General features: G+C 44.8%; 1 protein-coding gene across 1 annotated transcript in view; it reads left to right on the top strand.

Annotated features, from left to right (window-relative positions):
- Positions 1-583: 583 nt before the first annotated feature.
- Positions 584-27460, top strand: part of LOC119396793 (thioredoxin reductase 1, cytoplasmic) — a 30144-nt gene continuing 3267 nt past the window's right edge. Inside the window, exons 1-13 of the mRNA XM_037664122.2 lie at positions 584-898; positions 5529-5589; positions 15744-15958; positions 16637-16709; positions 16819-16887; positions 17008-17055; positions 18371-18513; positions 19819-19934; positions 21347-21572; positions 23453-23539; positions 24125-24355; positions 25601-25708; positions 26554-26649. Coding sequence (XP_037520050.1) covers positions 791-898; positions 5529-5589; positions 15744-15958; positions 16637-16709; positions 16819-16887; positions 17008-17055; positions 18371-18513; positions 19819-19934; positions 21347-21572; positions 23453-23539; positions 24125-24355; positions 25601-25708; positions 26554-26649 — 1581 coding nt within the window. The 5' untranslated portion in view covers positions 584-790. The remainder of the gene's footprint in view (positions 899-5528; positions 5590-15743; positions 15959-16636; positions 16710-16818; positions 16888-17007; positions 17056-18370; positions 18514-19818; positions 19935-21346; positions 21573-23452; positions 23540-24124; positions 24356-25600; positions 25709-26553; positions 26650-27460) is intronic.

A 27460-nucleotide genomic window follows, 5' to 3' on the forward strand; every position in this document is an offset into this window, starting at 1 on the left:
GTTGCACCCCGGATAAATTATTATTAGCGCGTTCGGATAGGTTCTTGTTCGCAAGAGCCTTGACGTAATGGCTTGAGCTCTATTTAGTTTACTGTGCTGAGGGGGGAAGACCCTGCGTCCTAGGTAAGAAGGTGGTCCCTGCAATCTAGAACCTCAGCATCTTCTTACCTTGTGGCTGCATGGTTGGCAAGTCTAAAGTGTACTAGAAAAAAAAGTACATACTAGCAACTCTTCGTGCAACATTGTGGGCAGATTCGTTGAGGTTCGCGGCATCTACAACGTAGTGTAGGGCAGGAGAGTGCTTTTTGCCAATTCAAATTTGGCGCGCTTTGCTGTACTGGTCCTGAACTTAGCAGCTTTTTCCCTTGTCGAGTTTCGTTAATGAAACTAAATCTTTATTTCTAAAAAAATTTTAAGTTATCTTCAGCGCACCTCTATGTATTCTGGTTCGCAGCCAGCGCCGCCACACTAAGGGAATGTCAGGCGTGTAGCAATCTTTATAATTCCCCTGGCTTGGTGGCGCCACCGTTGTATGAACCGCTTTTTCACGCGAAGAGGATTGCAGCAACTCGGTGCTGCTGGGCGTACTTGTTTGCGGGCCGCGCCGTTTTCGTGCTCACAAGCGTGTTTCGCGCGCTCTTATGCGCCTGGGGTCTCTCTAACGGGAACAAGTGTGTGGGGGGAATTTATCCCATAACGGGCACTTTTCTCAACATGTCAGCACGCACAGTCGGCGTCTAGAACTTGTAGACAACTTTCACGTGTGCTGCACTTTCTCGTAGCCAGCACAATGCCGCCCATTCATAATGGCACCGACCCGAAGGACACCATAGAGAAGATTATCAGAGGGAACAAAGTAGTGATCTTCAGTGCCTCAGGTGACCCAACGTGCGCACAGGTGAGTTTCCTTTAGCGCAACTGATTTTATTTCTAGTGATGTCATCTACCGCCGGTGTCGACTGACGTAAGAAACGAGTCGTGTGTGTGCCGATTGCGAGTGTGTCATTCAATTATACTCGCACGTGAGCGAAAATTTTGGCGGGTATTACATATTCTCTGCCGGTCAAGTCAATTTTTTCTTGTGTGTTGGTTTGCTATTGTCATTAGCTGTCACGTAGTTTAAGCTGGTTTCGTGTTTAAACTAGTGCTCTTTTCTTTACTCGCTGAAAACGATATTCCGTGCAAATTACCGTAAGAGACCCGTGTTTTTAAGCACCACAATCTTTGTGTTCCCATTTTAAGCGACACCGCACAAGTGTTCCGGATGGATGCTAACACTTCAGATAGGTAGCGGTAGGAAACGACAGCTGCGTTTTGCTTGCGTGCTCGTATCAAACTGCGCATATCCCGTATGTGCGACACTGATTTGGAGAAAAAAATAGGGGTGGGGGGATCTTGCGCGGCTGTTCGCCAATTATGGCACGTTATATTGGTACCTGGCAGATACAAAAGTAGAGTGTAGCTCTTTCCGTTGAAAAGAAAAATAGTATCGCGCTTTTTTTCCACTACGGCACGGACGCAAAGCGGCTTGCGCACTCCGCATGCTGATTCCTTCCAAGGACACCGACTGGAACACGGCTTCCCCGTATACGCGTAGGGGCTCGGCAGCCGGGAAATCCTGAATCCGCGTCTCTTGACATGGCCGCCCGCTCTGCAAAAGAAAGAAGGTTTACCAATAGCTCGAGGCGCACGGCTGAATCATTAAAGCCGACACCGTCTACGGTCGATGACGAAATCAGATGGTCTTTCACTTGAGCGGCGGCGTTGGACCTTCCATTAAGTAGGCGGGACCCTTGCTCTGCGTGCGTGTTGTCCTTTTCATTTATTCAGCAGTTCGTTCCTTCTGCGTAGCGTTGCTTCCGCGCAGACTTGCCAAGATAAGAAAGGAAGACCGACTCGTTTTTACTTTCCGTCGTGCAATATATCGCTCGATGTTGTCATCGATCCATGCATCGCGCAGTTTTCACGGAAGTATGTTACGCCTTGGCATTGCATGTAGTTTCCTACGCTGTGGTAGTACCTTACAGGAGTACAGTACACACATTAAGCTTAGAGTGGGAGTCAAGTCGACGCCTGAAACTAATTGCTGAGCACCCGAAAGTTCGATGCATAATTGCTTCAAAAGGAAAACGTCATGGTAATTTTCGTTACTTCATTGTTGCGTCGACCGCGGCTTGTGGGATCTCCTTGGCGATATAATTTCCATCTTGCAATGGCACGAACAAGTAAGAAGTAGTATGAAGTAGGAACAGGAAGGAAATGAACGCTGCTAGAGTGCAAGTTCGGTCGAGTTGGTGCGACGCACAACAGAGTTCAAAATAGCGCAAGAAATACGGGATACCAGTGCTTTTGTCCGTGTCATTGTTCCAATGTATCCCGTCCTTCGCGTTGTTTTAAATTTCAAGGATAGGAAAAAGCGTAATTTTGCGTTAGTATTGCCAGTAATACCGCACCGTTTACGCTACGCTATTACATTCCATGTTAAGCTTACCACGACCCGAAAACGTCTTAGCTGCGCGTGTTGCGTAAGGTAACGTGACGAGGTGATTATAGCGGCTAATACAGGTCTTGCAGATTAATATAGCGACGTGCCGACCACGACGGTACAGTATTTTCGTACTTGCCGCGTGGTAAACCGGCACTGCTAAAAGACCCTAATTTCACCATTGGCCTGCTTCATACGTGAAGGTGATCCCATCAATTTTTGACACACGACACCACGTGGAAAGATAACTGCAGTGTCTATGATTTGTAATAAGTTACATGAGAACAGATTCTGTCATCATCAAAATCCTTGTGAAAGTGGCACAGTGGGACTCGAATGTAACGAACCCGGATAAAGCGAATGACTCTCAATACCGAACACATAAAAACGCAATGATTAATAGTATATTAATGTCACTTGCTTATAACGAACACGACATTGGCGCGTATCGCAAAGATATCGGAAGCGAGATCTCATCGAATCGCCCTGTGTTGCTTTCACACGTTCGCGCACTCCCGATGCTCCATGGCGCTCTTTCAGCAGTTGAACCGTGTATATGCTGCGCCAGTATTACTGGGCCGGCATTACAGTAAAACATTGAACGTCACTCTATAGGGACTGTGCTGCGAAGCAGCTCGAGGCACATGCAAGAAATTTCCGCTTAATACGTACGCGTAGTGTTTTAACAATGATTGGACTACTTGTCTTTCCTGTTGAAGATAGCAAGTCCCAATGTAACGAACGCGTAACCGAACTTCGTCATACGCGGGTTTGGGTATATCGAATTACGTGACATATCGAACAAAAGTACATAAAATCCCGGTCGTTTTAACCACGTTCCACATCAGTATACGGATCGACATGGACAGCATATTTTGCGTTAGTTCCTTATGGTGACGTGTTTCGCTGTATCAGGAGTTCGCTGTAAGCGGATTTCATTGTGCACACGCAACAGATGCCCAGAATGCTACCACGGTGCGCTAGGAAGATGCGAGTGGCTTAGAGGCCACAGGTTGCTCCACATAGCTCGAGTGAAAGTCAGAAAGATGCGTCACCTGTAGTCAAGCCTGGCCTAATCACGATTTATGAAATCTACCGTAGCTTCGCGTTTTGGCTATCTCTTCCCGATGCTTTACTTATTCTTTAACTAAAGTCTATATACTTATGTCTTTAACGACTGAACTCCGGTTCTGTGAATCTCTCCCCTGATAGACTCACGATCGAGTTACTGCTTCCATCAGCTTCGAATCCCAGCGCCTTTGTATAAGGTGATGGCTGCTACGGATCTTTCCGGGTGACTGTCACGGCATTCCATCACGATGTGCTGAGTCGTTTATGGAATTTTATTGCAGCAGACACACGTCACATCCTGTCGCGAATATTTGCACCTGTACACGTTTTCGTCCTCTAGCAGCCAGCTGTGGCCTCAAATAGCAAGCACTGCAATTTGTGTTATGATACTGATTTTCCATTTTTATGTCCTTTTTGCCGTGATTGTAAATCTCTATGGTGTTTTCATCATGACGCCATATCCAACCCTCCGCGAAAAATATGGTGCACACAACTTTGTTTGTGAAAGTTGTTTGTGAAAATCGTATGAATAACAATAACCCGGTAAAAAGTTGCACGATGTAGCAGGATTTTTCTTTTTCCTCAGTTCGGGCATTTTATTGTTCAGGAGTCCCTTCACTGTTGGGTGTGTCCAGATAGTTCACACCGGCTTGAGTGTTCTAGCACCCATTTCTTTTGTTGCAGCTTCTGCACGCCGTACGCGACGATTCAATTCCCTAAATATTATGCCCTTTAGAGCTAGTCATGATTGTTTTAAGTTTTCCTTTTTTCCGCGGACCGTGGATTTATGGAATGAGCTTGATGGGTCTCTGCGCAGACTCGATGCTCAGGAATTTGAAAAAGAGTTGCGAAATCACGTATTTTGTTAAATTGTATTTTTTTTTCATTGTGTTGAACATCTGTATTCACTCCTGCTATGTCTCAACCGAGACAGCAGTATTTGTAAATAAAAAAAAATAATAATAAGATCGAACACGAGGTCCCGGTCACCATTCCCGATTTTGATGAAATTTACTGTAGGTCTAGGCATTACATCCAGAACAATGGTTTCCAAGTTAGTTTCGCGAAAAAAAATTTTGTTCGCCTGAGAAAAAGTATATAAATTTTGGCCGCAAAAAAACTTTTCTGCCAATTTCGCGATTTCTGGATTTTGAGCGCGCCTAGGAAAAAAAACGGTGCACTTCTTGGTCACAATATTTATTCCCCTGAAAGAACAAAAGGAATACAATCTTATGAGTCTAGTATTCGTCTTGCTTGTCGAAGCACTTTTGAAGAAAAAAATCACAAACTTGGCAAATCGCACAAAATACCTGTATTTCAGGAATTTATTGCTGCAAACAAGTAAAAGTGAGGATAATAAAAATCGGTACATATTAACTTTGATACCTTCGCTCTCTTTTAAAATAATTTTCGTGGTTTTATAGCGTTCCGTTTTACTTGATAATTGGGCTGAAACGTAAGTGATTTACCAAAAACTCCAAACTTTGAAAATAGTTTTCTCAAAAAGGTCATTTTTTTTTTTTTTTAGATCACTCTGATTGACGTCAAGGACGCCATCTACCATTCTGCATACAAAAAAGTTGCATTATTTTGGTTGCTAACTAGTTATAAGGCGTCAAATGTGACCAAGTCAGCATAGCGGCCGCGTTGTTCGTTATGGGCTGAAACTCGGATATACATTGTCGAAAATACTTGCACGTGACATAATCACAAATCAGCAGCTCCACAACAACAAATGCGCAGTTAGGTGTCATGGCTCAGCAGGCTTTGTCTTGAGATCAGCCGCTTGACAAACCCGTAGCAGCTAGCGGCCGCTCGATGCATTCTCCTGTCTTTCGTCCCTGAAGTTCGCGCTATTTAGATATTCAAATGGAGTACCAACTAGCCCAAACATGCACCTCGGAATACTTGCCTGGTAGATTGTCTGCCATTTACCGCTCTTCATTTTCGCTCTTATTTTTCCTTTTTTCAGACGAAAGAAATATTTTCCAGCCTAAATGAACCTTACGTCTCCATCGAAGTGGACGATGAAGGTGAGTTTGTCCTTGATGTTGCCCTTGAAGGTTTTTGGTCTACATATGACTTCGCTCCGCTCGGGCATGCGTGCATTTAAGCCCTTGATATTTGCGCTCAAGCTACATTTGCAATGTGTGCAGAATATATTGAGTGTCACTTGCAAGGCAGCTGGTTTTATTTATTTATTTATTTATTTATTTATTTATTTATTTATTTATTTATTTATTTATTTATTTATTTATTTATTTATTTGGGGTTACCGCGGCCAACCTCGGTGGCTTAGTAGCATTCTACTGCTCTGAGCCACCTGGTCGCTGGTTATATTCATATTTTTATGTCCTTCATCACCTGTTGGCCGCGCCTTCGATGGCCAAAATAATTCGAGGCCGATCCTTAATTAGACGCTGTTTTGCCTTCAATACAACGGAACGGAACCGCTACGGATGGGACAAAGGCAAGCGTCAATGCACCGTAGAATGAGGCTGTTCGCTTAGCTGCATTTACATTTCTTTGGCTGAAAAAAAAATGTTTATTAGCGGGGGAAATGAACGAACGGCAAAGTTTAGTTTCCTTATTGAATTTAGTGTGCATAAGTGAACGCGACGACGTCGTGTATATATACGTCGTGGATTTTACAGTTAGCTGCGGGCCAAAATGTGACAATAATTGGGGTTTAATTACAAAGTAGTATCGTCAACCAAACGCCTTCTCTCTCTCTCTCTCTCTCTCTCTCTCTCTTTCTCACCTACTAAGCCTTTGGTTTCAGTTCTCTGTAACACTGACCTATTTGCTGTTACATACGTATTGTGTTCTGTATAGCAATGTTGGCAGCATGATTGATGGGCACATTAGACAACATAAGCGCAAAGTTTTAGGGGGTCGGCAGTATATCCTGAGCGCACCGATTTCACTTTGCTTCCATAGTAGCAGCATTTTTCGTGACGAAATACTGACGTCATACACTCATTGTCTCAGATACGCTATCAGTTGTTTGCTTTAGATACAGGAGCTGTACCTCGTTACGTCTTGTGAAACAGTTTTGCTTGGCCATCGGTATTTCGCGTTTTGTACCGGCAAAGCTAGACTGTTTCGTATCTAATCAAAGCGGTCCGATTACCTTTACGCCGCGAACGCCATGAAGGCCTATCAGTAACGACAAGCGGGCTCAGTACTCGCCCGTTGTCCTATCCTTCCCGGGAAGTCATGATAGCGCGACGCGAGACAAAAACTCACGGGGTCCCTTATGCATTCATGATGATGATGATGATGTTTCTGGGATGATTGGCACCTACCCACGCAGGGGGAACGGCACCTAAAGAGTAGAGTAGATCCTAGAAACTGGCACACACCCACGCTGGGGGGTTGGCCAAGAACCGGATAGTTTTAAAAATATGATTCTTAAATTAAAGCTTAATTTTTTTTCTATTTAAGATTAAAGAAGTAAAAATGAAACAAAAAACATTAATAGGATATAATATAAGCAATGAAGCGGAGAATTTTAATAAAAAATAATAATAAAGTAATTTGGAAAAGTAGAAATCATCTTTTTCTTCTCAGTCGATGTACAAATATCTTCCGCTCAAACAACCGGGCGATAGTGCCGATTGCGTAGAGTACTCGGGAGGACCGTGCGAGGACATGGACCGTGATTTCACCGAGGGTGAGGTACGGGCCGCCCTCCGTGGTCTCTTTAGCAGATCGGCAGCCGGACACGACGGTATCATAAAGATAATTTACTAACCTACAACGAGATCACTAAATACTACTACTTGGGGCGTAGGCAATTCCCACTGCCACACGTAAAGTTGAACAGGGCTCAGGCAGTCACGCTACGTTTACTGCAAACTGGGACGTACCCCACTCCGTATTTTGTAAAAAAAATTCACCCTGAAAGTGAAATTAGAAAAGAATGTGACGCATGCGGTGGCATCATTGAAATCAGACACATGCTGGCGGGCTGTCCCGCGACTCTCGCCAACCCCGAAGAAAAATGGCTTCACTGGCAGAAGATGATCTCCAGCTGTTCATATGAAGATCAACTACGGGCTGTCCAGAGGGTTCACGATGGCGCCCTAAGGCTCGGCCTAACGGTGCCGACGTGGACGCGGCCCGCCTCGGTCTGAAAAGACCGGGCTTCAGGACTCTTAATAAAGTTTTGTGAATGAATGAATGTATGGATCCTATCCTGCCCCCTTACGAAAGTTTTCTGCCCCTCACTCGGTTTTGCACTGCCTCCGTGATCGGCCCACCTTTGACCAAGTAACGGTCATGTGACGTGACGTCATCATGTGATGTCATGATAACGTCACAAGTTTTGGCGAGTTGTGACGTCATCACGTGACGTTGACTTTTGCATCGCTCGTGTTGACGCCGACGACGGTGAATTTTCGCGTATGATGAGGCATCTAAGGCTATCGCCTTAGTACAGTATGGATTCCGCGTTATTACGTTTGCGCGGTTATATGTGTCGTGTATGTACGTGAAGCAAAGCTTCAATTTGGGCTAGTTGGTACGGCATTGTAATCTAGATGCGCTGAGCGAAATGCACAAACGAGTAACGTAACAAGAGGACAGGACCACTAGTCCTGTCCTCTTGTTACGTTACTCGTTCGTGCATTTCGCTCATCTACATTGAACTTGATGTACTATATGAGCCGCGATTCAGTCGACGAGACCTCCAAAAGATTAGTTTCAGCCTCTGTTCCTTCATTCGCTAACTTTAACTGTGACACCGAACGGTCTTTTGACAAGGGCACGTTGGCTACGCTTCCTGCAACCCCTGGTCTCCGCGGGCAGAATCGTATAGTTCATTCATACATTATATAGGGTACCTTGATGCGTTCGTTCTCCGCGCGCTTCGAGGTAGCATACACGGATCATTTGCGCCAGCGTTTCCGCTGTAGCCTTTTCTCTTCCCCGCAGTGAATAGAACGACATACGAAAGAACTCCGCGAGTTAAAGTGCGGTCCGAGTTCAGTCCAAGTAGCTCATGCACGTACGAGCACCAAGCTCGTCGGCTAATGAGCCGTATCTGCCTGCGTCGCCGGGCCGTTTCGTTCGCCTTGTATACTTTTGTGTCGCGCGCTGCATTGTGCCGTGTGCCAGAGACGCATGCAAGCAGCTGGATCATTACTCGTGCTGGTTGCATGATATAGGGTCGCCCTTGGTACTGCTCCGCTGAACTTGGCGTTCATTTCTTAACATTTTAGGAGCTCGTGCTCCTAACGTAACCGCGTTGTATCAGCGATACGGTTTTCAGCCCCGCGAATGCTGCGCAGTTTTGCTGCTCCGATTTGGCGAATAGGCAAAAGCATTACTGTTATCGGTAGCAGAAAAGGTGGGTATAGGTAGTGCAAGGTAGTATGCTCGCGCGCGATATCTTCTGGTAGCAACTACGGCAGAGAGAAATTTTACGACGAAGGTGTATATGGCTAGGCGAACCGGTTAACTCGACGAATACAGCGCGTTTTTTTTTTCTTTTTTCGTCGAAAAAAAGAATGGACATGGCGTAAAATTTAACATAAAGGTTTATGATTTCGTCGACATGGCAGAACGACGTGAACAGATTTGCCTCAAAGACGAGACCACTTGCATAAGAAACGAACCACATGCAATTTTTGTACTTTCGAAACGATTGGGTTTCCTATATGCTACAGGATTTCATTTTGAGACCGCCGTTGATATTATATGCGTCATGCACAAAACAAACTCCAGGATCTTCGAGTGTATCTTTATTTGCTCTCTATAGTCAGTAATGGTAATATGTAAATTCACTACGGAAATATTCAATATCAGCTAGACCCACTATATATAAACAGCTTCGCTGGCAGTATTGGAAGGGTTCTGAATTTTTCGTTAGATATCATTGGATGGCCTCTTGTGAACTTTTATAAGGAGTCTTTCCTTCCGTGTGGCGCGTGCTTTTGGCTGTATTTATGTTCTGGCTGTTAACACAGTTAAGTCACAATTAAGTGCCTGCAAATCTAGTTTATCTGATATATTATATTCAACTGACTATATTGCACATTTGTCGACCAGGATAAGTAACAATCGAGCTCCCAGCCATTCAGTTGACAGATATTTATATGTAATTGCAGTGGACTGTTCAAATTATGTGAAGCGAAGTATTGGTGGGAAGTTGCGGCGCATGTTGGATTGCGGGACATATGGATATCAAGCACAATATATGGCGTCCACGTCCCGTAAACCTTTTTGTGGCATGCAGTATATGAACACGCGATGTACGACCTTTCGTAAGACGTCATTCCGGACAGCTGGCTCGCAACCTTTTTTCGTTCCTACGTCGTGGTTTGCCATGGGATGTCGTAACGGTCTGCCGCCGAGCTATTGGTCACGTTTTGTCGGCCAAGGCCGCACCATTCGCAGTTCCTGCTGTTGCTAACGTCTTTTGCTTTAACGAGAATGGTTATAGCTGTATGAGCGCCCGCGCTGTCGTGATTGCAAACTTGCGCGCGGGCACCAAGTCTTCGCCGACGCTCGCTTATACGTTTTGGATGGTCGCCAGAATCGGGCACACCCAACGTCCTCTGAGGCGTTGGTTCTACGAGAAACGAACGGAAGCGCTTTCGGACGGACTGAAAACGAGTGGGCTGCCATAAATAGATCTACCGACCAGCCGATTTTAATCGAGGCCTCTGTGAAAGCTAGAAAAAAAAAAAAAATACGACGCCTATAGTGGTCTGCCCTGATGCGTTCGTGCATCTTGGAGCGCATTATTTGCGCATTTCTTGCATTAGTGAATAATATGCGAGACAGGTACGCATACCACAGGCTTACGGATCGTACATCCAATATGTTTGATTGCGGTATTCGTATTCTACGTTTTCGCAGTCTCCAAAAGAGAGAGAGAGGGGAAAATAGACATGGAAGTTAACTAGACTGCCCCGTTTGTTACTCTGCATGTTTGGAGAGGGGGAAAAAGAAAAATGGCAAGATTTCGTATCACGCGCGCGCAAATAAGCGTTTTTGCCATCGGCCAATTGAGTCTATTCGTATGGAATGAAGAAGCTCTCGTTTTATATTTTTGTCACTTGATGAGCGGAGAGTCGGGGCTCAGACTGCTGCTTTTTTTTTTCTTCTTCTTTTGCACGTTCACGTACGTGCTGTCGGAAGTACCCGGACGGATTGCACGAATGCACCAAGGGCGATATGTCGCTACAATATTGATTGCGCGTCAGTCAGAGGAAATGCGTGTGTACAAACAATGGTTCGTTGAACGGGACCCCCCCCCCCCTCATCAGATCGCATATCGATCAGCCTGTATGGGGAGGAGGTGTTCGATATTTTATTTCTGTCCGATTTCAATCGCGCATTCGGCCGTGACGTGACGTGCGGGACAGCCGGCGCGCGCGCGACGCGTCGAACGTATGTCAAAAAGGCGGCGCGCGTCACTTGCGCGGCGAATGGGGAGGGGACTTGGAACAACGGGTCTGGGGTTCTAGCCTTGGTCGAGCGGTGCGTCCCTCGCGGTCGCCCGGACAACGTGTGGCGGCCGCGAAGTCGCGAACGTGCCCTCGCGAAGGATCGATGTGCGGAAATCGCATGCACGCTGCTGCTGCGGCGCTCGACAAGCGCGCGCGCTCCGGCTTGCAGCTAGTGCATGCCCAAGCTGTTCCCGGCCATCTGCTGTCATGTGTCCGTGGAGGAATCCGCGCTGGACATTCCGCCACCCTCGACTGCGTCCACTGTCTGCTCCGACGATCCTCTGCTGTCGCTGGACCGCCAAGACTGCGGTGCACGCGTCGAGGCGTCCGGTATGTGTACGCATGCATGCATGTAGTGTTGTCGTAGTGTAATGTATACGTTCTGCTTCTTCGCCTGATCAACCCTGTTTGTTTGATATGGTATCAGGGTCTTTGAGGACGGTGTTCGGCGGTGCTGCACGCTTATATTGCCCAAGTGGGCCAGCGCATCAGACATCAGAGTTTTAGTCCAGGTGTTCATTTTTGGGATGTTAGTTCTGCGCTATGGGTGTTCTTTCTTGTTGACCGTGTCTGGAAACTTTGGTACTTTGTATGGTACCTAAGCTCCGCAATTTCCTTGAGCACGAAATGGACGGTTCTGTCACGGTGGTGTCGTCCGGACATCAAACACAGGCGTTGGTCAGAGGAGCGGGAGAGGGAGAAGGTAGTTTTTCAGGGACCTTAGGCAACAATGCTCTCGCCCTGCCACCCCCTTCATCCTTCTTCACCGGGCCGTAAAAGGCAGCTAGGTGCCCCCGTTACCGGCATTTTGTCTGAAAGTTATGCGGTATACGTATGGAACAAACAATGCGTAAACTAACTTTCAAGTTTTGATCACCACAATAATTTGTGTGCCTGCAGCCTTCCACAATGAACAGATTAAGTTCGGCTTCACACGACACCCCTCCCCCGAGAAAATCGGAAGCTCCTCCTCTGTCCAAGCGCCCTTTGTGCCTGGCAGTGATCACTTAAAGGAAGATCCAGATAATTTTATTCTGGTATACGACATCATTTTGGGACTTGCTGTGGTTCGAAGAAACTGTGCTCGAGTTGACTTAGTCGTAATTACGAAACTATAGGCTTTCGCTTCAGTAATGCGCGTACGTGTGGTTCGTTTACACGCTCATATAAAGCGTGTAGTCCGTAACAAGGGCTTCGGCAGATTATTTCGTTTTTCTATAAACCAATTTTATTTTGTTTTATACTTTCGTAAGGCTGCAATGGATGCGCTGCTCGTTTCGGCGACGTTGTAGCCTCCGGCGTGCGGCGTCTGCCCGCGGTCTGCCATGCATCGCTTTCTTGCATTCATGATCACATATGACACTAAATCGAACCGCGCTTCCGCTCCCATAAGGTACCAGCACGTCCTCGTTCAATCTGCGCTGTGCAAACATCTCGATGCTAGACACCAACTAGCCCAAGCTATCGTTCTTTCTACGAACACATCTACAGGTCACAGGTGACCGAGCCCGACTAAAAGGAAATCCCTGCGCACGGCTCCAGTCAGTTGTTAATTTCCGATAATTAATTAATGACTACTTGCGGAACTGATAATGTACCAAGAAGATTATGAACAGCTTTAAAGCCACAGCTTCTCGTGATTTTACCCTTTCTGGCGATGGTTTCGTGGCTGAAGAAGACGAATACATGCACAATCGCGCGCTCATGAGCCCGCGGGATATCGTTCCGCGACGTGTTTCTTTCCTTCTTTTTTATCTTGGTCTAGACAAATTTCTTTTCGCCTCCGTTGCGCCTGCCACGCGACAGTGCGACAGAACCTGAACCGACGGTGGATCAAATTTAAGTCATCGTGACAGGGTCCATGTCCGCGAACACCCCGCCGAAACCAGCACATTCCGCTTCGCCTTCTTCGTTGTCGGTAGCGTCACCGCCATCATTGCCTACATCATCATCATCGTCCGCATACTCGTCAGATGTCCCGTTGGTCCCGTCCCCAGGTAAACTTACAAATTCGGAGCGCGCCGTTTACCGGTCACCGGCGAATGTGAGCGTCTGCAGGCGGGCCGTGTCCCAGCGTCGTGCGTTTCGTGCGGCCTCCGCCGTCAGCATTTGACGCAGCCACCCAGGTGTGATTAACCCGTCGACTCTGGTGTGATACAGTGGAAGTATCCTTTCATAGTTATCAGTGTCATAAATATCAGCGGGAGCTATTGCGTGAGTCTCTCAGCAGGTTGCATTTTAGGAGCGAAGCTCCTTTGGCCCGCACCCCGTCGTCGCCGTTGGAGCTCCCTTCTCTTAAGCATTGCTTAGGTTGCAGTGGCCGGTGATTTAAGAGGAAATGTTTAGGCCTTGAGCGGTTTTGTTCTAGCGCACCAGAAATTCGAGTTTAAAAGAAATAAGCTCGGTGCACAACTAGTTATAATGGTCGTCTTCACTTTCACCACCTTTATCGTGGATTGTGATATGACAAACATCATTCTAGCGTGCTACAGGCGCTTTGTCGAAGGTAGTAGCAGACGCTCTCTCCATCCGGCGCCGGCGCAAATTGACAATGCTGCGCGCGGCGTTCCGGCGCCGCCGTCGAAGCTCCCCGCCGCATCACCGCTCGCACCCCTCTCCTACCTGTCTCCCTCTCCCTGCGCGCGCGCGCCGCACACTCAGTCGCTCAGTCGTTCCCGCCACCGAGCGCAGCAGACGCTATCCCCACCCCACTCTACCCCCTTCATGAAAGCCAGCAGCGAGATCAGGCACATAGTTGTTTGCGTCCCATTTGTAAGGAGCTTCGCTCATCGGTTGTATTTGTACACGGAACAACTGCTTGTTTTTGTGGTAGCCAGTTTCAGTAAGCATTTGCCCACACGTTGCCAAGCCCGCCTGTACTTTTTTTTTTATTGTACCACTGCAAACGTGTTCATACCGTAGTGCAATCTGCTATGATTAAAAGGCTGGGGGCTTTGATAAGGTGGTTCTGATACATTAGATAATTGTTCAGCACAGGATGTCGTGGAGTGCAAGAAAATTCAGTGTTATTTGTTTCAGTGTGATAAAATTTCAGCTTTAAAGCCCTCTTATGTCCTATCGATAAAATGGAATTGCTGTTCGTGAAGTGCTACAGTAGTAACTACAGTTCATACTATATGACTATGGCACATGCCTGAAATCCAAATTGTTATATCAGTCTGTTGTTTGGGAATCGACTGACCATTAGTGTTCAGGATGTTCAGGGTGAAAGTACTCCTGTAAAGCAGTGTAAGATGTTCAGGGTGCAAGCACTCGTGTAAAGGAGTGTCAGGTGTTCAAAGTGCACTTGCTCCTGTAAAGGAGTATAAGATGTTCGAAGCAGCGTGTCGGAACGTCGTGAAAAACGAAAAAAACTATATTTTTGACAGGAACAAAAATGTAACCAAAACTTAATCTATTTCGTTCCGGAGTGAAACTGGATTTTTTTTTATCGTTTTTCGGTTCACGGGAAAACTTGGCCATCTGGAACAACCGAGGTCATGCAATGTGAGCACTAATGCATATTTTAGGGTACAGCATTAGCGCATACCTCAGGCAGGAATTACAAATTAATTAAGTAAAGAAAAACCGAACTTGGTTTCTTGTCTTTTGAAGTTTCAAATGCAGGCTATTTTGGTGAAATATGAAAATAACAGATTTCTTTGCTCTGTTACCGATTATAAACTGCTCTATAAGATTTTAGTTTCTTTAATAGTTTGGGGCTCAGCTTCATCGGTTTTATATCATTTTTGTCACAAGTACCTGATATTTTAAATATATAGCTCATCTTGCTTAGTGTTCAGTGACCACCCATCTGCTTAGTTATTTGTTTGTTGCAATTTGCAATGATAACTGTATGTGCAATATCTTTAATAATAAGTAATAATACTTATGAGATGCTTAAATAATGCTTTAAACTCCAGGATTCGTTTGGAATATTTTGCCATCTGCTCCGAAAATGTCAATAGCTGCTCCAAACTAGCATTTTTTCTGCTCCAGAGTGTGCTCCAAAAAGTAAAATGTCGCTTCCATCACTGCAAATGTGCGTAATGGCTACTGTTCAAAAGTACTCTAGCCCTTATCGGAACTCTTTAAATGGAAGTTTACTTTCACTTTACCTGGTACACAGTACATGCAGAAAACTGCATTTTTCAAAACCATGATGTTCATTGTATCCAATATGTGATGCTCTTAGGAATGCATTTTTGCCTCGGGTTTATGGGAAATTTCACAATGGTCATTATGAGCAATTTGTCGCTATGCATTAGGAGTTAATCTAACTTATGTATTCCTCCAACATTTTTAGGAAACATGCGAGTAATAGATGTATCAGACTAACATCCATTGGCAAAGCAGTACTTCACTGTTTTATGTTCTCATAAGCGGGAAGGAAATTGAGCATTCATTCAATTTTTGGGGGAACACGTCAATGATAGACGTGTTAAACAAGCATCCATTCATAGACGTATGCTTTAACCTCTTCTGCACAGAGATTGATTTTTAGTCAATACGAGGATTTTAGTGAAGTATACACTTCATTAGCGTTACATAGTACTGTTGTATGCAATATATATGATCGAGATCTTATTTGCTGCGTGGTGCTTATGAAAATGTCTGTTTGATGAACACCGCGCAGGTGCTGCGTGGCATTCGTGCCAGTAAACTGTTTGTGCCCCGTATGCCACGACTAGTTTTGATGAATGTTTTCTTCTGGCGTATGTGTGCAGGCTATGGGCCACCAATTCAAGAAGCGCTGAGCCAGAGGACTGGGCTTTCTGGCGTGCCTCAGGTGTTTGTTGGCGGAGAGCTGCTGGGTGGCAGCGAAGACACGGCCTCTGCACTGAAGAAAGGCACCCTGGGCCAGTTGCTTATGACCGGCATCTCCTACGATTATGACCTAGTTGTCATAGGTGGTGGATCCGGCGGCTTAGCTGCTTCCAAGGTAGGCCTTCTGAATCGCTGTAAACGTATTACTGCCCTGCGCATAACTCAAGTGTCATCTTAACTTGTGTGCGGGAAGTTAGCCTCAGTGCTGTGAAAACCTAGTACGTTGCTCTGCTGAAAGAAGAAATTACAGCCTTTATTTGTATTTAAATTGATATATGAGGTGTTTTTTTTTTTTTTTTTCGAAATGAGTCAAATCCATCCAAACAGAATTTGAGAAAATGGCAAAAATTTGCTATGTGAAAAATCCGCTGCATATTTTTTAAGTGATTGTGGCCAGAAACTTCCCCTAGCCGACATGTAAAACATATCATAGATAGCTTTGACAGCGTTGTACCTAGTTTGCATAGCAAATTTTTGCCGTTTTTTCAGATTCTGTTTGGATAGATTTGACTCATTTCGAAAAAAAAAAACGCCTCGTATAGAGGCAGTGAAATGAACTGTTCTGTTTTCTAGTTAAGCTACGGCTTGTTTCATACTTGGCACTTGAAAGGACTCTAATTATGAGCACTGAATCAGTTTAGACACCTGCTTATTTGCTCAAGAAAGGTTGATTGCTGGCTGAGAAAAAGGAAAGCCTTTGCTTAAAATATAGTGCCGATAGTACATAATAGCTCAACTATAGTGAAATCATCCTGTGTAATCGTGAAATTGTAACACCCCAATTTTCTCACAGGAAGCTGCTAAGCTGGGACAGAAAGTAGCTGTATGTGATTTCGTCAAGCCAACCCCAAAAGGCACGACATGGGGTAAGTTGCAAAAAAGGACGAGCACTTTATTACTGAATTCTAATCGAACTCTAGAATCCTTGAAGTTTTGCATATGACCTCATTTGCATTGTAATGTGTCTTACCACAGGTCTGGGAGGCACGTGTGTCAATGTTGGCTGCATACCAAAGAAGCTTATGCACAATGCTGCATTATTAGGTGTGTATCTGGGGCTGCCTACGTTGTATTGATGTCCTGCTGTTGGCTTGCTCACTGTAACTGAGAATTCTTTTGTGGGTGTGCTGAAAGTTCTGTTCAGTAATGTGTGCTTGTTTCTAGGTCAAGGTATTCATGATTCAAAGAGCTTTGGATGGGACATGCAAGATGGTATGTACAAGCTACTTCACTACCTTATAATCACATATTTAAAGCAGATTGTACTTCCTAAATGTGGGAATGGCTTATAAAAATGTTCTATGACATTTCTACATATGGTAGGGAATGGTATATTGCAGGATCCTCTTGTACATATTTTTCACTTGTGTTGTGTATGTAACAATAACAAAATTGAGTTACTTTCGCATGTTCAATTATCAGCACTTCATCTGAGCCATGTCGAAATGAATAAGAATGAAATAGCAGCTACACAGAAAATATCTCGTTTAATTTTATTTGATTTTTATATCTTTAATGCATAATGGAACAGAATCAGAAACCATGACCCTTAAACTAGCCACGCTTCTGCATGTTTGCTTAGATAGTTACTTTTATATCTGGTATGTAAGGCAATATTTTTATTGTCTTATCTTTATGTTTTGGTTTTGCATGTGTGAAAATCGGGGAGCATAAGATAGCATTTTTCTGTCATTCGCTCGAGCTTGTGATGACACAACTTATTTGACCCCAACATTCTTGTTCACAAATACACTTCACATGTCCTCATGAAACAGCAATTGCAAAGTAAACAAAAAGGATTGTGATAGCCATGTATCATGATGCCATTATTGCGTAGGGGTTGTTTTATGCATTAGTTATGTGGACACACTGCCAGCAATTGTCATAAATGGTATCGTTAGTGGTGGACGTCGCTACATTTGGTAAAGGAAGATTTAACTTTGAAACGTTGTCGAGGTATGCTGCATGCAGAAACACAGTAGAAATACGCTAAAGTCAGACGCTTAATCAGTTTAGACTGGTATAAGTATTATTCTTGAGAGCTTTATTCTTGTCAATTTCACGATCACAGCTTCATCATTACATAAGAAAAAATGAAGGATAGTTCAATTTTTAAAATTTTGCGTCAGAACCCCAACGCTGGTAGCTTCATTTCATTTTCTAAATAAAAGTTCCTAAAACAGTCCCTGGCACATTGAAACAACGCAATCCATTTTTACCAATAAAGTATTACTGTGTACGGGACCTAGAAGACAGCATCGAAATCTACGACGTTGTGGAGGGCTGGTGTCAAAACATTATGTGGCATCACCACCAGTTTCTTTCTTTTCAGGCCTTTTTCTGGCTTGACAAGCACCTTCTCGCGGAAAGAGTGGTGTTATTGGTTATGTGTACTAAATGTGATTTGCTAATAGAAACAAAAGCATTCTTCTCGTCAGTGCTTGAAGTGCATGGTCCATAAAAGTTGTATCAGTGGGCTGGGAACAGTTTTAAAGCACTTTTTTTTTCTCGCATATGAAACCTGAAGTCAAATTCAAGTGGGAGACGATGCGGGGCAACATCCGCGACTACATTGCATCACTCAACTGGAAGTACCGTGTCAGTCTGCGGGAAGCTGGCGTTACCTATATCAACGCATATGCGCACTTTATGGATCCACACAAGTTGAAGGTGAGCAAAGGCTGGTGCTGCCATCTGGTTGTCATGGCAGCGTTATGTGGCAGCTGCGTAGGAGCACTTTTAAGTGTTTCAGCTTTGCTTTGAACAACTTGCAACTTCACAGCAAGGTACCTTACGTGGTAGAAAAACTTGAGCATGCAGACGCGGTGCCCTGTCAGTCATTCTCTTGGCGTCCCATATCTAGCGCTGTTTGTTCCAGTCTTGGAGCTGCTGATAACGGAAGGAAAATGTAAGCATGGATGCCAACTGTCAACTGAAAGGTTGCACATGCTCCAAAATGGCACTGCAATTCCCAAGCACATGCAGCTTTTTTTCCGCCACATTGCTTTGTTGTAGACGTCAGCATCTGTGTTATATTTCCATTCCCTAGTGTTCCATGTCTGTACGTCACACTTTTTCTGCGATTAATCCTGACCTACAAAGTTGGCTTTGTCGTTACCTAACACATAAATTTTTCTATAAACCCGAGACTTATTCGTCAGTTTTCTACCCCGGCAGAACTAACGTCCAATGCAAGAGCTGTTGTTTATGTATTGAGTGGGACTTGTAGCTGAGCGAATTGTTTGACATGTAAGGGATACATGTTAGTGCAAACAAGGAACATGGACTGAAGAAAGATCTTTTGCTTCCTACTCTTCCTTTGTCAAGTCTTTGTTTCTTGTTTGTGCTCACATGTATGTCTTGGATGTTGATGTATGCTTAGGCTTATTTGATGCCTGTGATTATGATTGTTTTAAATGGTGAACTTCAGCTCAGGATTGTGAAGTAGGCTAGGCCTAATTAATGGCAAACTAGTGCAGCCAGAATCCGCAATGGGAATTTATATATGCGAAAGAAGAATGCTGATGTCAGTCTGATGGCAGTATGCTATTACAAGGGATACCAATATGGTCCTTTAAAACGTTTAGAATGGAGCACTCTATCTGAAAGCAAACTCATCCTTTTCAGAGAGTTGAACCGCAGGTCAATTTGAATACAATAGTCTCTCTACCAAGTCGGCTAACCAGGAGGCTGCCAGGTAGCGTTACTATGATGAATAAGCTTTCCAAGCTCTGGAATTTGTTAAGGAAATTGAAAAAGCTCTGGTGAGAATTGAACGTCATATTGTAGTGTAGCTGAGGTATGTGCTCATCTGTTCACGTTCCCACATTTAAGCGCGAACATAATGATAAACATTTATGAATCAGTCATTGGCTTACTTATGGCATATTTACGTTATATGGTTCACTGAAGTTTTTAGACGCTGCTCGAGGCACTTGCCTCCTCTCCTTTAATGCCATGACTTTGCTCCTTCAGTTGACTGACAAGAAAGGCGGAGAGAAGTTCATCACGTCGAGGGATTTCCTTTTAGCCATGGGTGAAAGGCCACGCTACCCTGACATTCCTGGTGCACGGGAGCATGCAATCTCAAGGTGTGTATAGCAGCTTCTAACAGACATATTTTGTAGTTTTTACCAGGAGATGACATCAAAAACGACCTGATTAGTCTTAGCTGGTGATGTGGTCCCAGCTAATTTCATACAAAGAAAGATAACTTGTAGCATTTACAGCATGCACGTACACGCACAATTGCTCTGCATTACACCCCCTTCATCCTTTTCATGCCATCTCGGCTAACTGAAATTTGCTCCTTACTGTGCGCCACTCTAAAAACAATCGTGCCCTTTGGGAAGTCCTTATAGGTCATGCAACAGCGATCACCATCCGATTCGCTGGAGTTTCCTTTCTGAAAATCTGTGCTCAGTACTTTCTTTTCACAAATGCTGCATCACACCGGTGGGGCACACAACAGTAGTATGCTTCATCGTATTGCACGGCTGTTTTGCAGTGCAGGTTACTAAAGCACGTTTGTCATTATGGAGCACAAATAAAACCCTAGCTTCACAAACCACCCATATTCTAAGACGCGCACCTTGCTCGGCTTTTCCTGTCTGGCATGTTAATTCTCATCAGGTCCCATGTCCTGTTTGACAGCCTGTTCTATTTAAAGCAGCACTGTTTTGTTGGCCTGACTGTTTTCACTGATGCGAGAAAGGATTGGTGCAATGTTGGAGCTGCACTTCTGAGGGCGCAGTGCGGCACAGCTCTCAGTGTATAGAAGGTGTGTATAGCAGCTTCAGGTGGACAAGAGTCCAAGACGTGCATAGTATGGTGCTATACTTTTGCATGGGATTTTCAAGGGGATGTTACCATAGCTAGATGTGCAGTCGCACGCGAAATTCTAGAGACCACGGGAGCGTGTGCAAAACTGCATCGCTGCACCTTCCGACTGTTTCACGGCTAACTTCGAGAGCATGCACAGCGCATGTGTGCCCCTTTCTACCTGCCAGTGTGATCGTTCGATCACTTCAACAGCGCGCACATCTGCACGCTGGCGAGAGCAAGGTGGCACTTTTGTAGTTGATGTGGAAGTGCCAAGCGATGATATTGTGATGACATTTCAGTTGTACAAACGAGATATTTTCGTCACGATATATCGTTACTGAGTGCTTCAACGACTAATGCAGAAGTGACATCTTGCGCTTTATCCCATGTTCCGGTGTGCACGCAGATGAACCGATCAGTCAAACTGGAATATAGAAAATTACGCACGTTTGCTTTACACGCTCTTGAAGTTAGCCGTGAGGCTGTTGGAAGGCACAGTGATGCTGTTTGGCACATGCTCCCGTGGTGTATAAAATTTTGCACATGACTGCATGCAACACTTCCAAATACCCAGTTTTAATGTGAGGCCCAGTAAGCTAAGAAACATTAGATTCGCGAGCAACGGCAAAGAAGTTGTTGTCTGATGAACCCTTGTGTGTGTGTTTGCGCGTGTGTGCAGTGATGACCTGTTCTTCCTACCCCACTGTCCCGGAAAGACGTTAGTGGTGGGCGCGTCCTACGTGGCGCTCGAGTGTGCGGGCTTCCTCCGGGCCATAGGGTTTGATGTGACGGTCATGGTGCGCTCGATCCTGTTGCGAGGCTTCGACCAGGACATGGCTGAACGCATTGGCAAGTACATGGAGGAGGAGGGCATCCGCTTCATCCGGCCCTGTGTCCCCACGAAGGTGAGCAAGGCTCGTCAGGCCGGGAACAGGAGATTTCTGTGGCATATTCGTAAATATGCCGTCTCATCTGATACAATCAACTTCTGGCACTTCACTGTGGTTAGATTGCCATTCCTTTTAATTTAACCACCTGCCTCTGTGGCCTAGTGGTTATGGTGCTCGACTGCTGACCCAAAGGTCATGGGATCAAATCCCAGTCGCAGTGGCCACATTTCGATGGAAGCGAAATGCTAGAGGCCCGTGTACATAGATTTAGATCCTCCACTACGGCACCCCTCATAATCATTTCGTGGTTTTGGGCTGTAAGACCCCGACAATTATCATGTATTATTTTAATTTTACTGTATGTGTGGATACAGAAAACTTGAAAGGTAACAGGACAACGAGTAAAGGATGGTGCAAGCAGCGATGAAATGGAAGAGGGTTAGAGAGGATGTGCAGGGGGATATTTTAACAGGGAATAAGGGAAACATGTAGAAAGTTGCTTGAGCCACGCAGTGAATAAAAAGGATAGCCAAGGGTTTAATAGGGTTAGAGAATGCGAGCCAAGATGAGAGAAATGCTAGGGATGGTAGAGGATTAGATTGAACAGTGAGGCCGGGAAATTTAAGGGCATATGGTAGTTGTAGTATCTGGTCATCATGGAATAACTTGCAGCTCAACACCGAAGACGGAGAGAAGAAGACTGTTGTGCTGTTACTGTGTTGCGCTGCAAGTTATTCCACAATGAACATCCACCAACTAGCCCAACTCACGATTCTGCTTCAGGTTGTATCTGATACTGCACACTCCCCACACCGGGACAACTTGGAGGTGAACAGTAGAATCCCTCATTTTGCAATTGATCTAAGGGGGCTGTAGTGACAAACATTGAGTCTAAGCTATACTTTGATGCTCATGGTTGTCTGAACAAACAGTGCATATATTTAAATCAGGTATCGATGCATGCTTGGGGCAAGATTGGCACTGCCAGTGTGCAGATATGGTGCCATCTCTGTGACATTGAACTTCCCTGCGCCTTCCAAACATCATATTCATTCTTACTTTCCTTTTTTAATGAAATTTTTGGTTGAAGACACAATGCTCAGCTTATAAGTATAGTGATGCTCAAGGTGCAGGAGGAATAATTGGAGTCACATGAACAGATTTCAAATGAACTTACTAATTTGCTTCAATGCAAACATAAGGGCCAGTTGGTTATTCATTTTCAGGCAGGAACAGCTCTAAAAAGAGGACATAATGAAGTTGTTTTGCTCTGTAGCTAGAAGGTGCTCTTACTGTGCGGTGTCAGTGCACATTTGGGAACCCCAGGTGGCCGGTATTATCCAGAGCCCTCCACTGCTGTGTGCCTCATAATCATAGCAAGGGGTTCGAGCCAACTACTTAAACGAGGACAGAAGGGGAGATGACACACCAGCGGTGTGTTGTCTCCCCTTCTGCCCTCGTCTAAGCAGTTGGCTGGAACCCCTCGCTGTGTGCAACCAACGAGCTCAGGCAAGCCCAATGCTCATAATCATACATACAATGGACTCTCAGTAAACGGAAATCTCTTAAATGGAATTGCTGCTTAAGCAGAACAACCTCCATTGGTTTCATACCTGACACCAATGATTGGTTGATTGGTTTGATTGGTATGATTCGTTTCGTACCTGAATGTTGCAACCCAGTTCGTCTCTCAGTAAATGAAATATATTTTCCTGGTCCCTTCAGGTTCCGTTTAATGAGAGACTACTGTAGTGGTTTTGGCACATAAAACCCCAGAAATGGTATCGTAGAAGTTGCTGTTGCCATAAAAGTGGTTATTTCTGTCTATCTTTGTACCATGTATTTAGAAGCTTCTTCAGTTATTAATGTTGACAACTTCCTTCCGTTTCTTCTAGCTGGAACTGATTGAAGAGGGGTCCCCTGGAAAAATTAGGGTCACTGCTAATGCAAATGGCACAGAAGTTGTTGAGGAATTCAACACGGTAAGTTTTGTTTTGTGTTTGTAGTGCAGTTATTAGTTTCAAACCAGTAAATGAAGCTTGTATGTGAAAAGTAGGCCTTGTATTTTTTAAACAGAAGCATGTGAAGTGATGCATAAAAGAATAGACACAGGTATACAAAGCAGTGTGTTTCTACCCTTGCTTAGAAAACCTCCGTGCAAAGGACCATATGTGTCGATTACAGTTACAACAGGAATATGTATGTACCTCAGGCTGGAATATGGGTTGACATCTCCACTTAAAAGTACTGATAATTTTAAATGAAAGAGGAAAAGAATACCTGCATGGAATGGCCAAGGTATCAAGGGGGAGAGGTGTACGATAGTGCGCGTTGGTATTATTTGCCCATGGAATTTGCAGCTGGTACGTTAAGGTGGTGCTTGCATGTGGTGAATGCATGTAGTGACTCATGTAGTGAATGCTGGTAGTGACTGTTTGTGGCGACTGCTGGTAGTGGTGGCTGGTAGTGACTGTTTGTGGTGACCGCTGGTAGTGATTGCCAGCAGTATTTGCCGGCGGTGTGTACCACTAGCGTTCACTCCATGGGCACGCCCACTGCCCATGCAGGTTCTGTTTGCAGTGGGGCGCGAGCCATGCACGCACAGCCTCGGACTGGCGGAGGCTGGAGTGAACGTGAACCCCAAGAATGGCAAGCTACCGGTGGTGAATGAGCGCACGAACGTGCCTCACATTTACGCCGTGGGCGATATTCTCGAGGGGCGTCCCGAGCTGACTCCTGTTGCGATCCAGGCGGGCATTCTGCTGGCGCGCAGGCTTTACGGCGGCAGCGATGTCCAGGTGAGCGATGTCGTGGTCTTTTCCTTGGCATGTGGTAATCGTACAGGCAGAACTATAGTCTTGAGCTTGATAGCTTAAAGGGGTCATGAATGATGTTTCCAAGCAATCGTCGAAGGACCTCAGCATCAGAGTCTGTTGCCTCACGAATTGATTGCCAGAAAAATTTCTCGAATCTGTCAAGAACAAGCGGAGTTACAGGGGTTTGTTGCGCGCTTTAAGCGCTTTCTCTCTTCTCTTGTCTCGATGAGCACGCTGGAAGCTAAGCAGGAAGAGGGATGGCACGGGGAAAAGAAGTTACGTCAGCGCACATCATGACCTGGACCATGCGCTATGAAATGCGATTGCTCTCTTTGTAATTCCTGTGTGTGTGTGTGGCTCACTGTGTAATGTTAACAGACTATGGAGCGCTGCACCGGCATTTGGTGGCAACCCGTGGCAAGAAGCGCATCTGACCAAAGTGCCACTCTTAATTTATGTCGGCTATTGGCCAATAGCTGCCGTTCAACGTCAAACAGCAGTTGCTGGCAGCTCCAAAAAGAGTGAGCATAGGTGTCTGTATGAAAAGAGAGTGCCTGCGAAAATGGCAGCTTCTCGCCCCGCTTGTGAACTCTCATTGCAACACACGACTGCAAGATTTGGCTGAGATGTTCGTAGCAGTGTCTACTATCGACAGGATGTGTTTTCTCACCAAACCTGAGGGGTGGTTCATGACCCTTTTAATGGCTATGGTATTGCGCTGCTAAGCTCAAGGAAGCCGGTTCAATTCCTACCTGCAGTGGCTGCATTTCGATGGGAACGAGATGCAAGAACACCCGTGTACTTACACTTAGGCGCACGTTCAAGAACCCCAGGTAGTCAGTTATTCCAGAGTCCACCACTACGTCGTGCCTGTCTATCATATCATGGTTTTGGCTTGCAAAACCCCAGAACTTGGTGCTTTTTCGTCTGCAAAACTGACCGTTCATGTCTAACCAAATGACACTACTACTGTGCACATGAGTTCTTATATGAACTGTTCTTGTCAGTTGTTAAATGACTGGAATTTAGTAGTGCGTTCTGAAGCAGAAAAGTGTGCTGCTGTGTATTCAGATATTTGTTCAGAGTTGTCATTATGGTTTAAATATAACTGCAATTACAATCCAGGCATCTCTGATTCAAGGCCTTACGTCAAATAGATGATTATTGAGCTAACGATTTTTTTTTATTTCCATATTCCACACCTTCTCCTACGTCCTTCTCGTACAGTGTGACTACACCAACGTGCCTACAACTGTGTTTACACCCATCGAGTACGGCTGCATCGGATACTCGGAGGAGAACGCCATTGCCAAGTTTGGAGAGGAAAGCATTGAGGTATGTGTACATATAAGTGTTGAGCAGGAACTTCGATTCCTCTATGCCTTGGAGCTGCGCTAAAAAGTTACGTAATCAATAAACAAAAAACATCAAGTTCCTTTTTCCTCCTATGTGATGGACATGTGTAACTTCTGATGCAACTTTTACAAAAATTTTGAAGACCCTAGAAAATCAAAAGCTTTTTAGCGACATTTGCGCTGAGCGATCCATTTTTGAAAAGAATACCGACATTAAAATTAGGTAGCAAAAATTAGAGATAGGAGCAACAGTGGCTGGACAATGCAAGCCTAAGACCAGAGCCAATGTTTCGACAAGGTAACTTCATCATTATACAACGACAGGTGCCATTGTCAGAAGCCCCAACATATTCATTAAACTGAAATTAAAGCACAGTTGGGATAACTAGCCATATCACTGTGCAGTTGATGTTGCAACTACTATTGCAGTCGCTTCTATAATAAACAAGTGCACGTGACTCAGGCCAGTCAGTGTGGTTCACCTCCACACTACAGTGTACATTTTCATTGTATGGCCCAACTGAGTACTTGCATGTCTCGTAGTGACAGTTATGATTGAACAGGTTTACTTTGTAAAGTTAGGCCACTCTGTCGGGAAAAATGATAGATATATAGATCTTAGGAGCATCCCCTTCAAATCGGGACAGTGTCTAACACCACCATGCTACTTATTGGATTTCTTTATGATCTGTAGATTTTATTGGTAAATTGTCAGTTCTGATGTCCCCCGTCAGTTTTCATTGGATACTGTAAAATCTGTTAATTTTGTGGGTTTCCCAGTTCTGCACCACCAGTAACATTCTTTGCTGCTGCCCACTGGTACAGGTTTTCCATACAAGCTTCACGCCACTGGAGTGGACTCTTCCGAAACGTGGAACGGATGCTGGTTACCTGAAGATTGTCTGCCTCATCCCTGAAAATGTGGGTCCGAGATTGAAGTACAGTAAATTTGCGTCTTAGCAACATGTGTATTCCACATGTTGCCCCATGTCATTGAGCATGTAGGATATCTTTTGCATTTCTACCTCTTGCTTGAGGCATAACTAATTAGCACAAAAAGAACAAAGGACAAGATGAAGGAAACAGGCCGGACTCAGCACTACGTCTTACTAAGTATTATTCGACCGTAAGCTCCTTCGCGTCTGACATTGTGCAAGTTGTATGCAGCATGGCTACATGCGTGAATTAATGCTTTTAAAAAAATTTGAGGTACCTTGCTTGTAAACTTGTCAATGGAAGTCCCAGAAATGCCTGGTAAGATGTTTCTAATATGGTGGAGAGCACAATTCGAGGTGCCACTTGCCATAAAATCGGGCTTTAAAGCTGCAATTAGAAACTGTGATAATGACTTTCTCAGCGTTGCTGCAGTTATTTCATTATTAATCCATCTTTGAAGACCAGTACTGTCAGGGCACTAGCGTGATTGAACATGGGCTTGTATCTTTCCAATGTCCGAAAGATCTACGGTCTGCATCCTCGCTGCCATTTTGTAATCTCAGTCAATTATTAGTTTTTCATTGCAGTCTTCTTTCTTAGAATACTTCAATCATGTTTGTATTTTCAATTCAACTCGCGTAGCCATAAATTTTTTTTGGAGTTGGGTGTAAAATCATGCGTTCCTTCTGGAGGACAACGGGAGGTGATATAGGTGAAAATACAAAAAAAGATTGGACTGGGCATAAGTCCACTCTTTCTCTCTCTTCCTCATGTCTTGCACTGCACATCACTACCT

This window comes from Rhipicephalus sanguineus, chromosome 6 (assembly GCF_013339695.2).
Source record: "Rhipicephalus sanguineus isolate Rsan-2018 chromosome 6, BIME_Rsan_1.4, whole genome shotgun sequence".
NCBI lineage: Eukaryota > Metazoa > Arthropoda > Arachnida > Ixodida > Ixodidae > Rhipicephalus > Rhipicephalus sanguineus.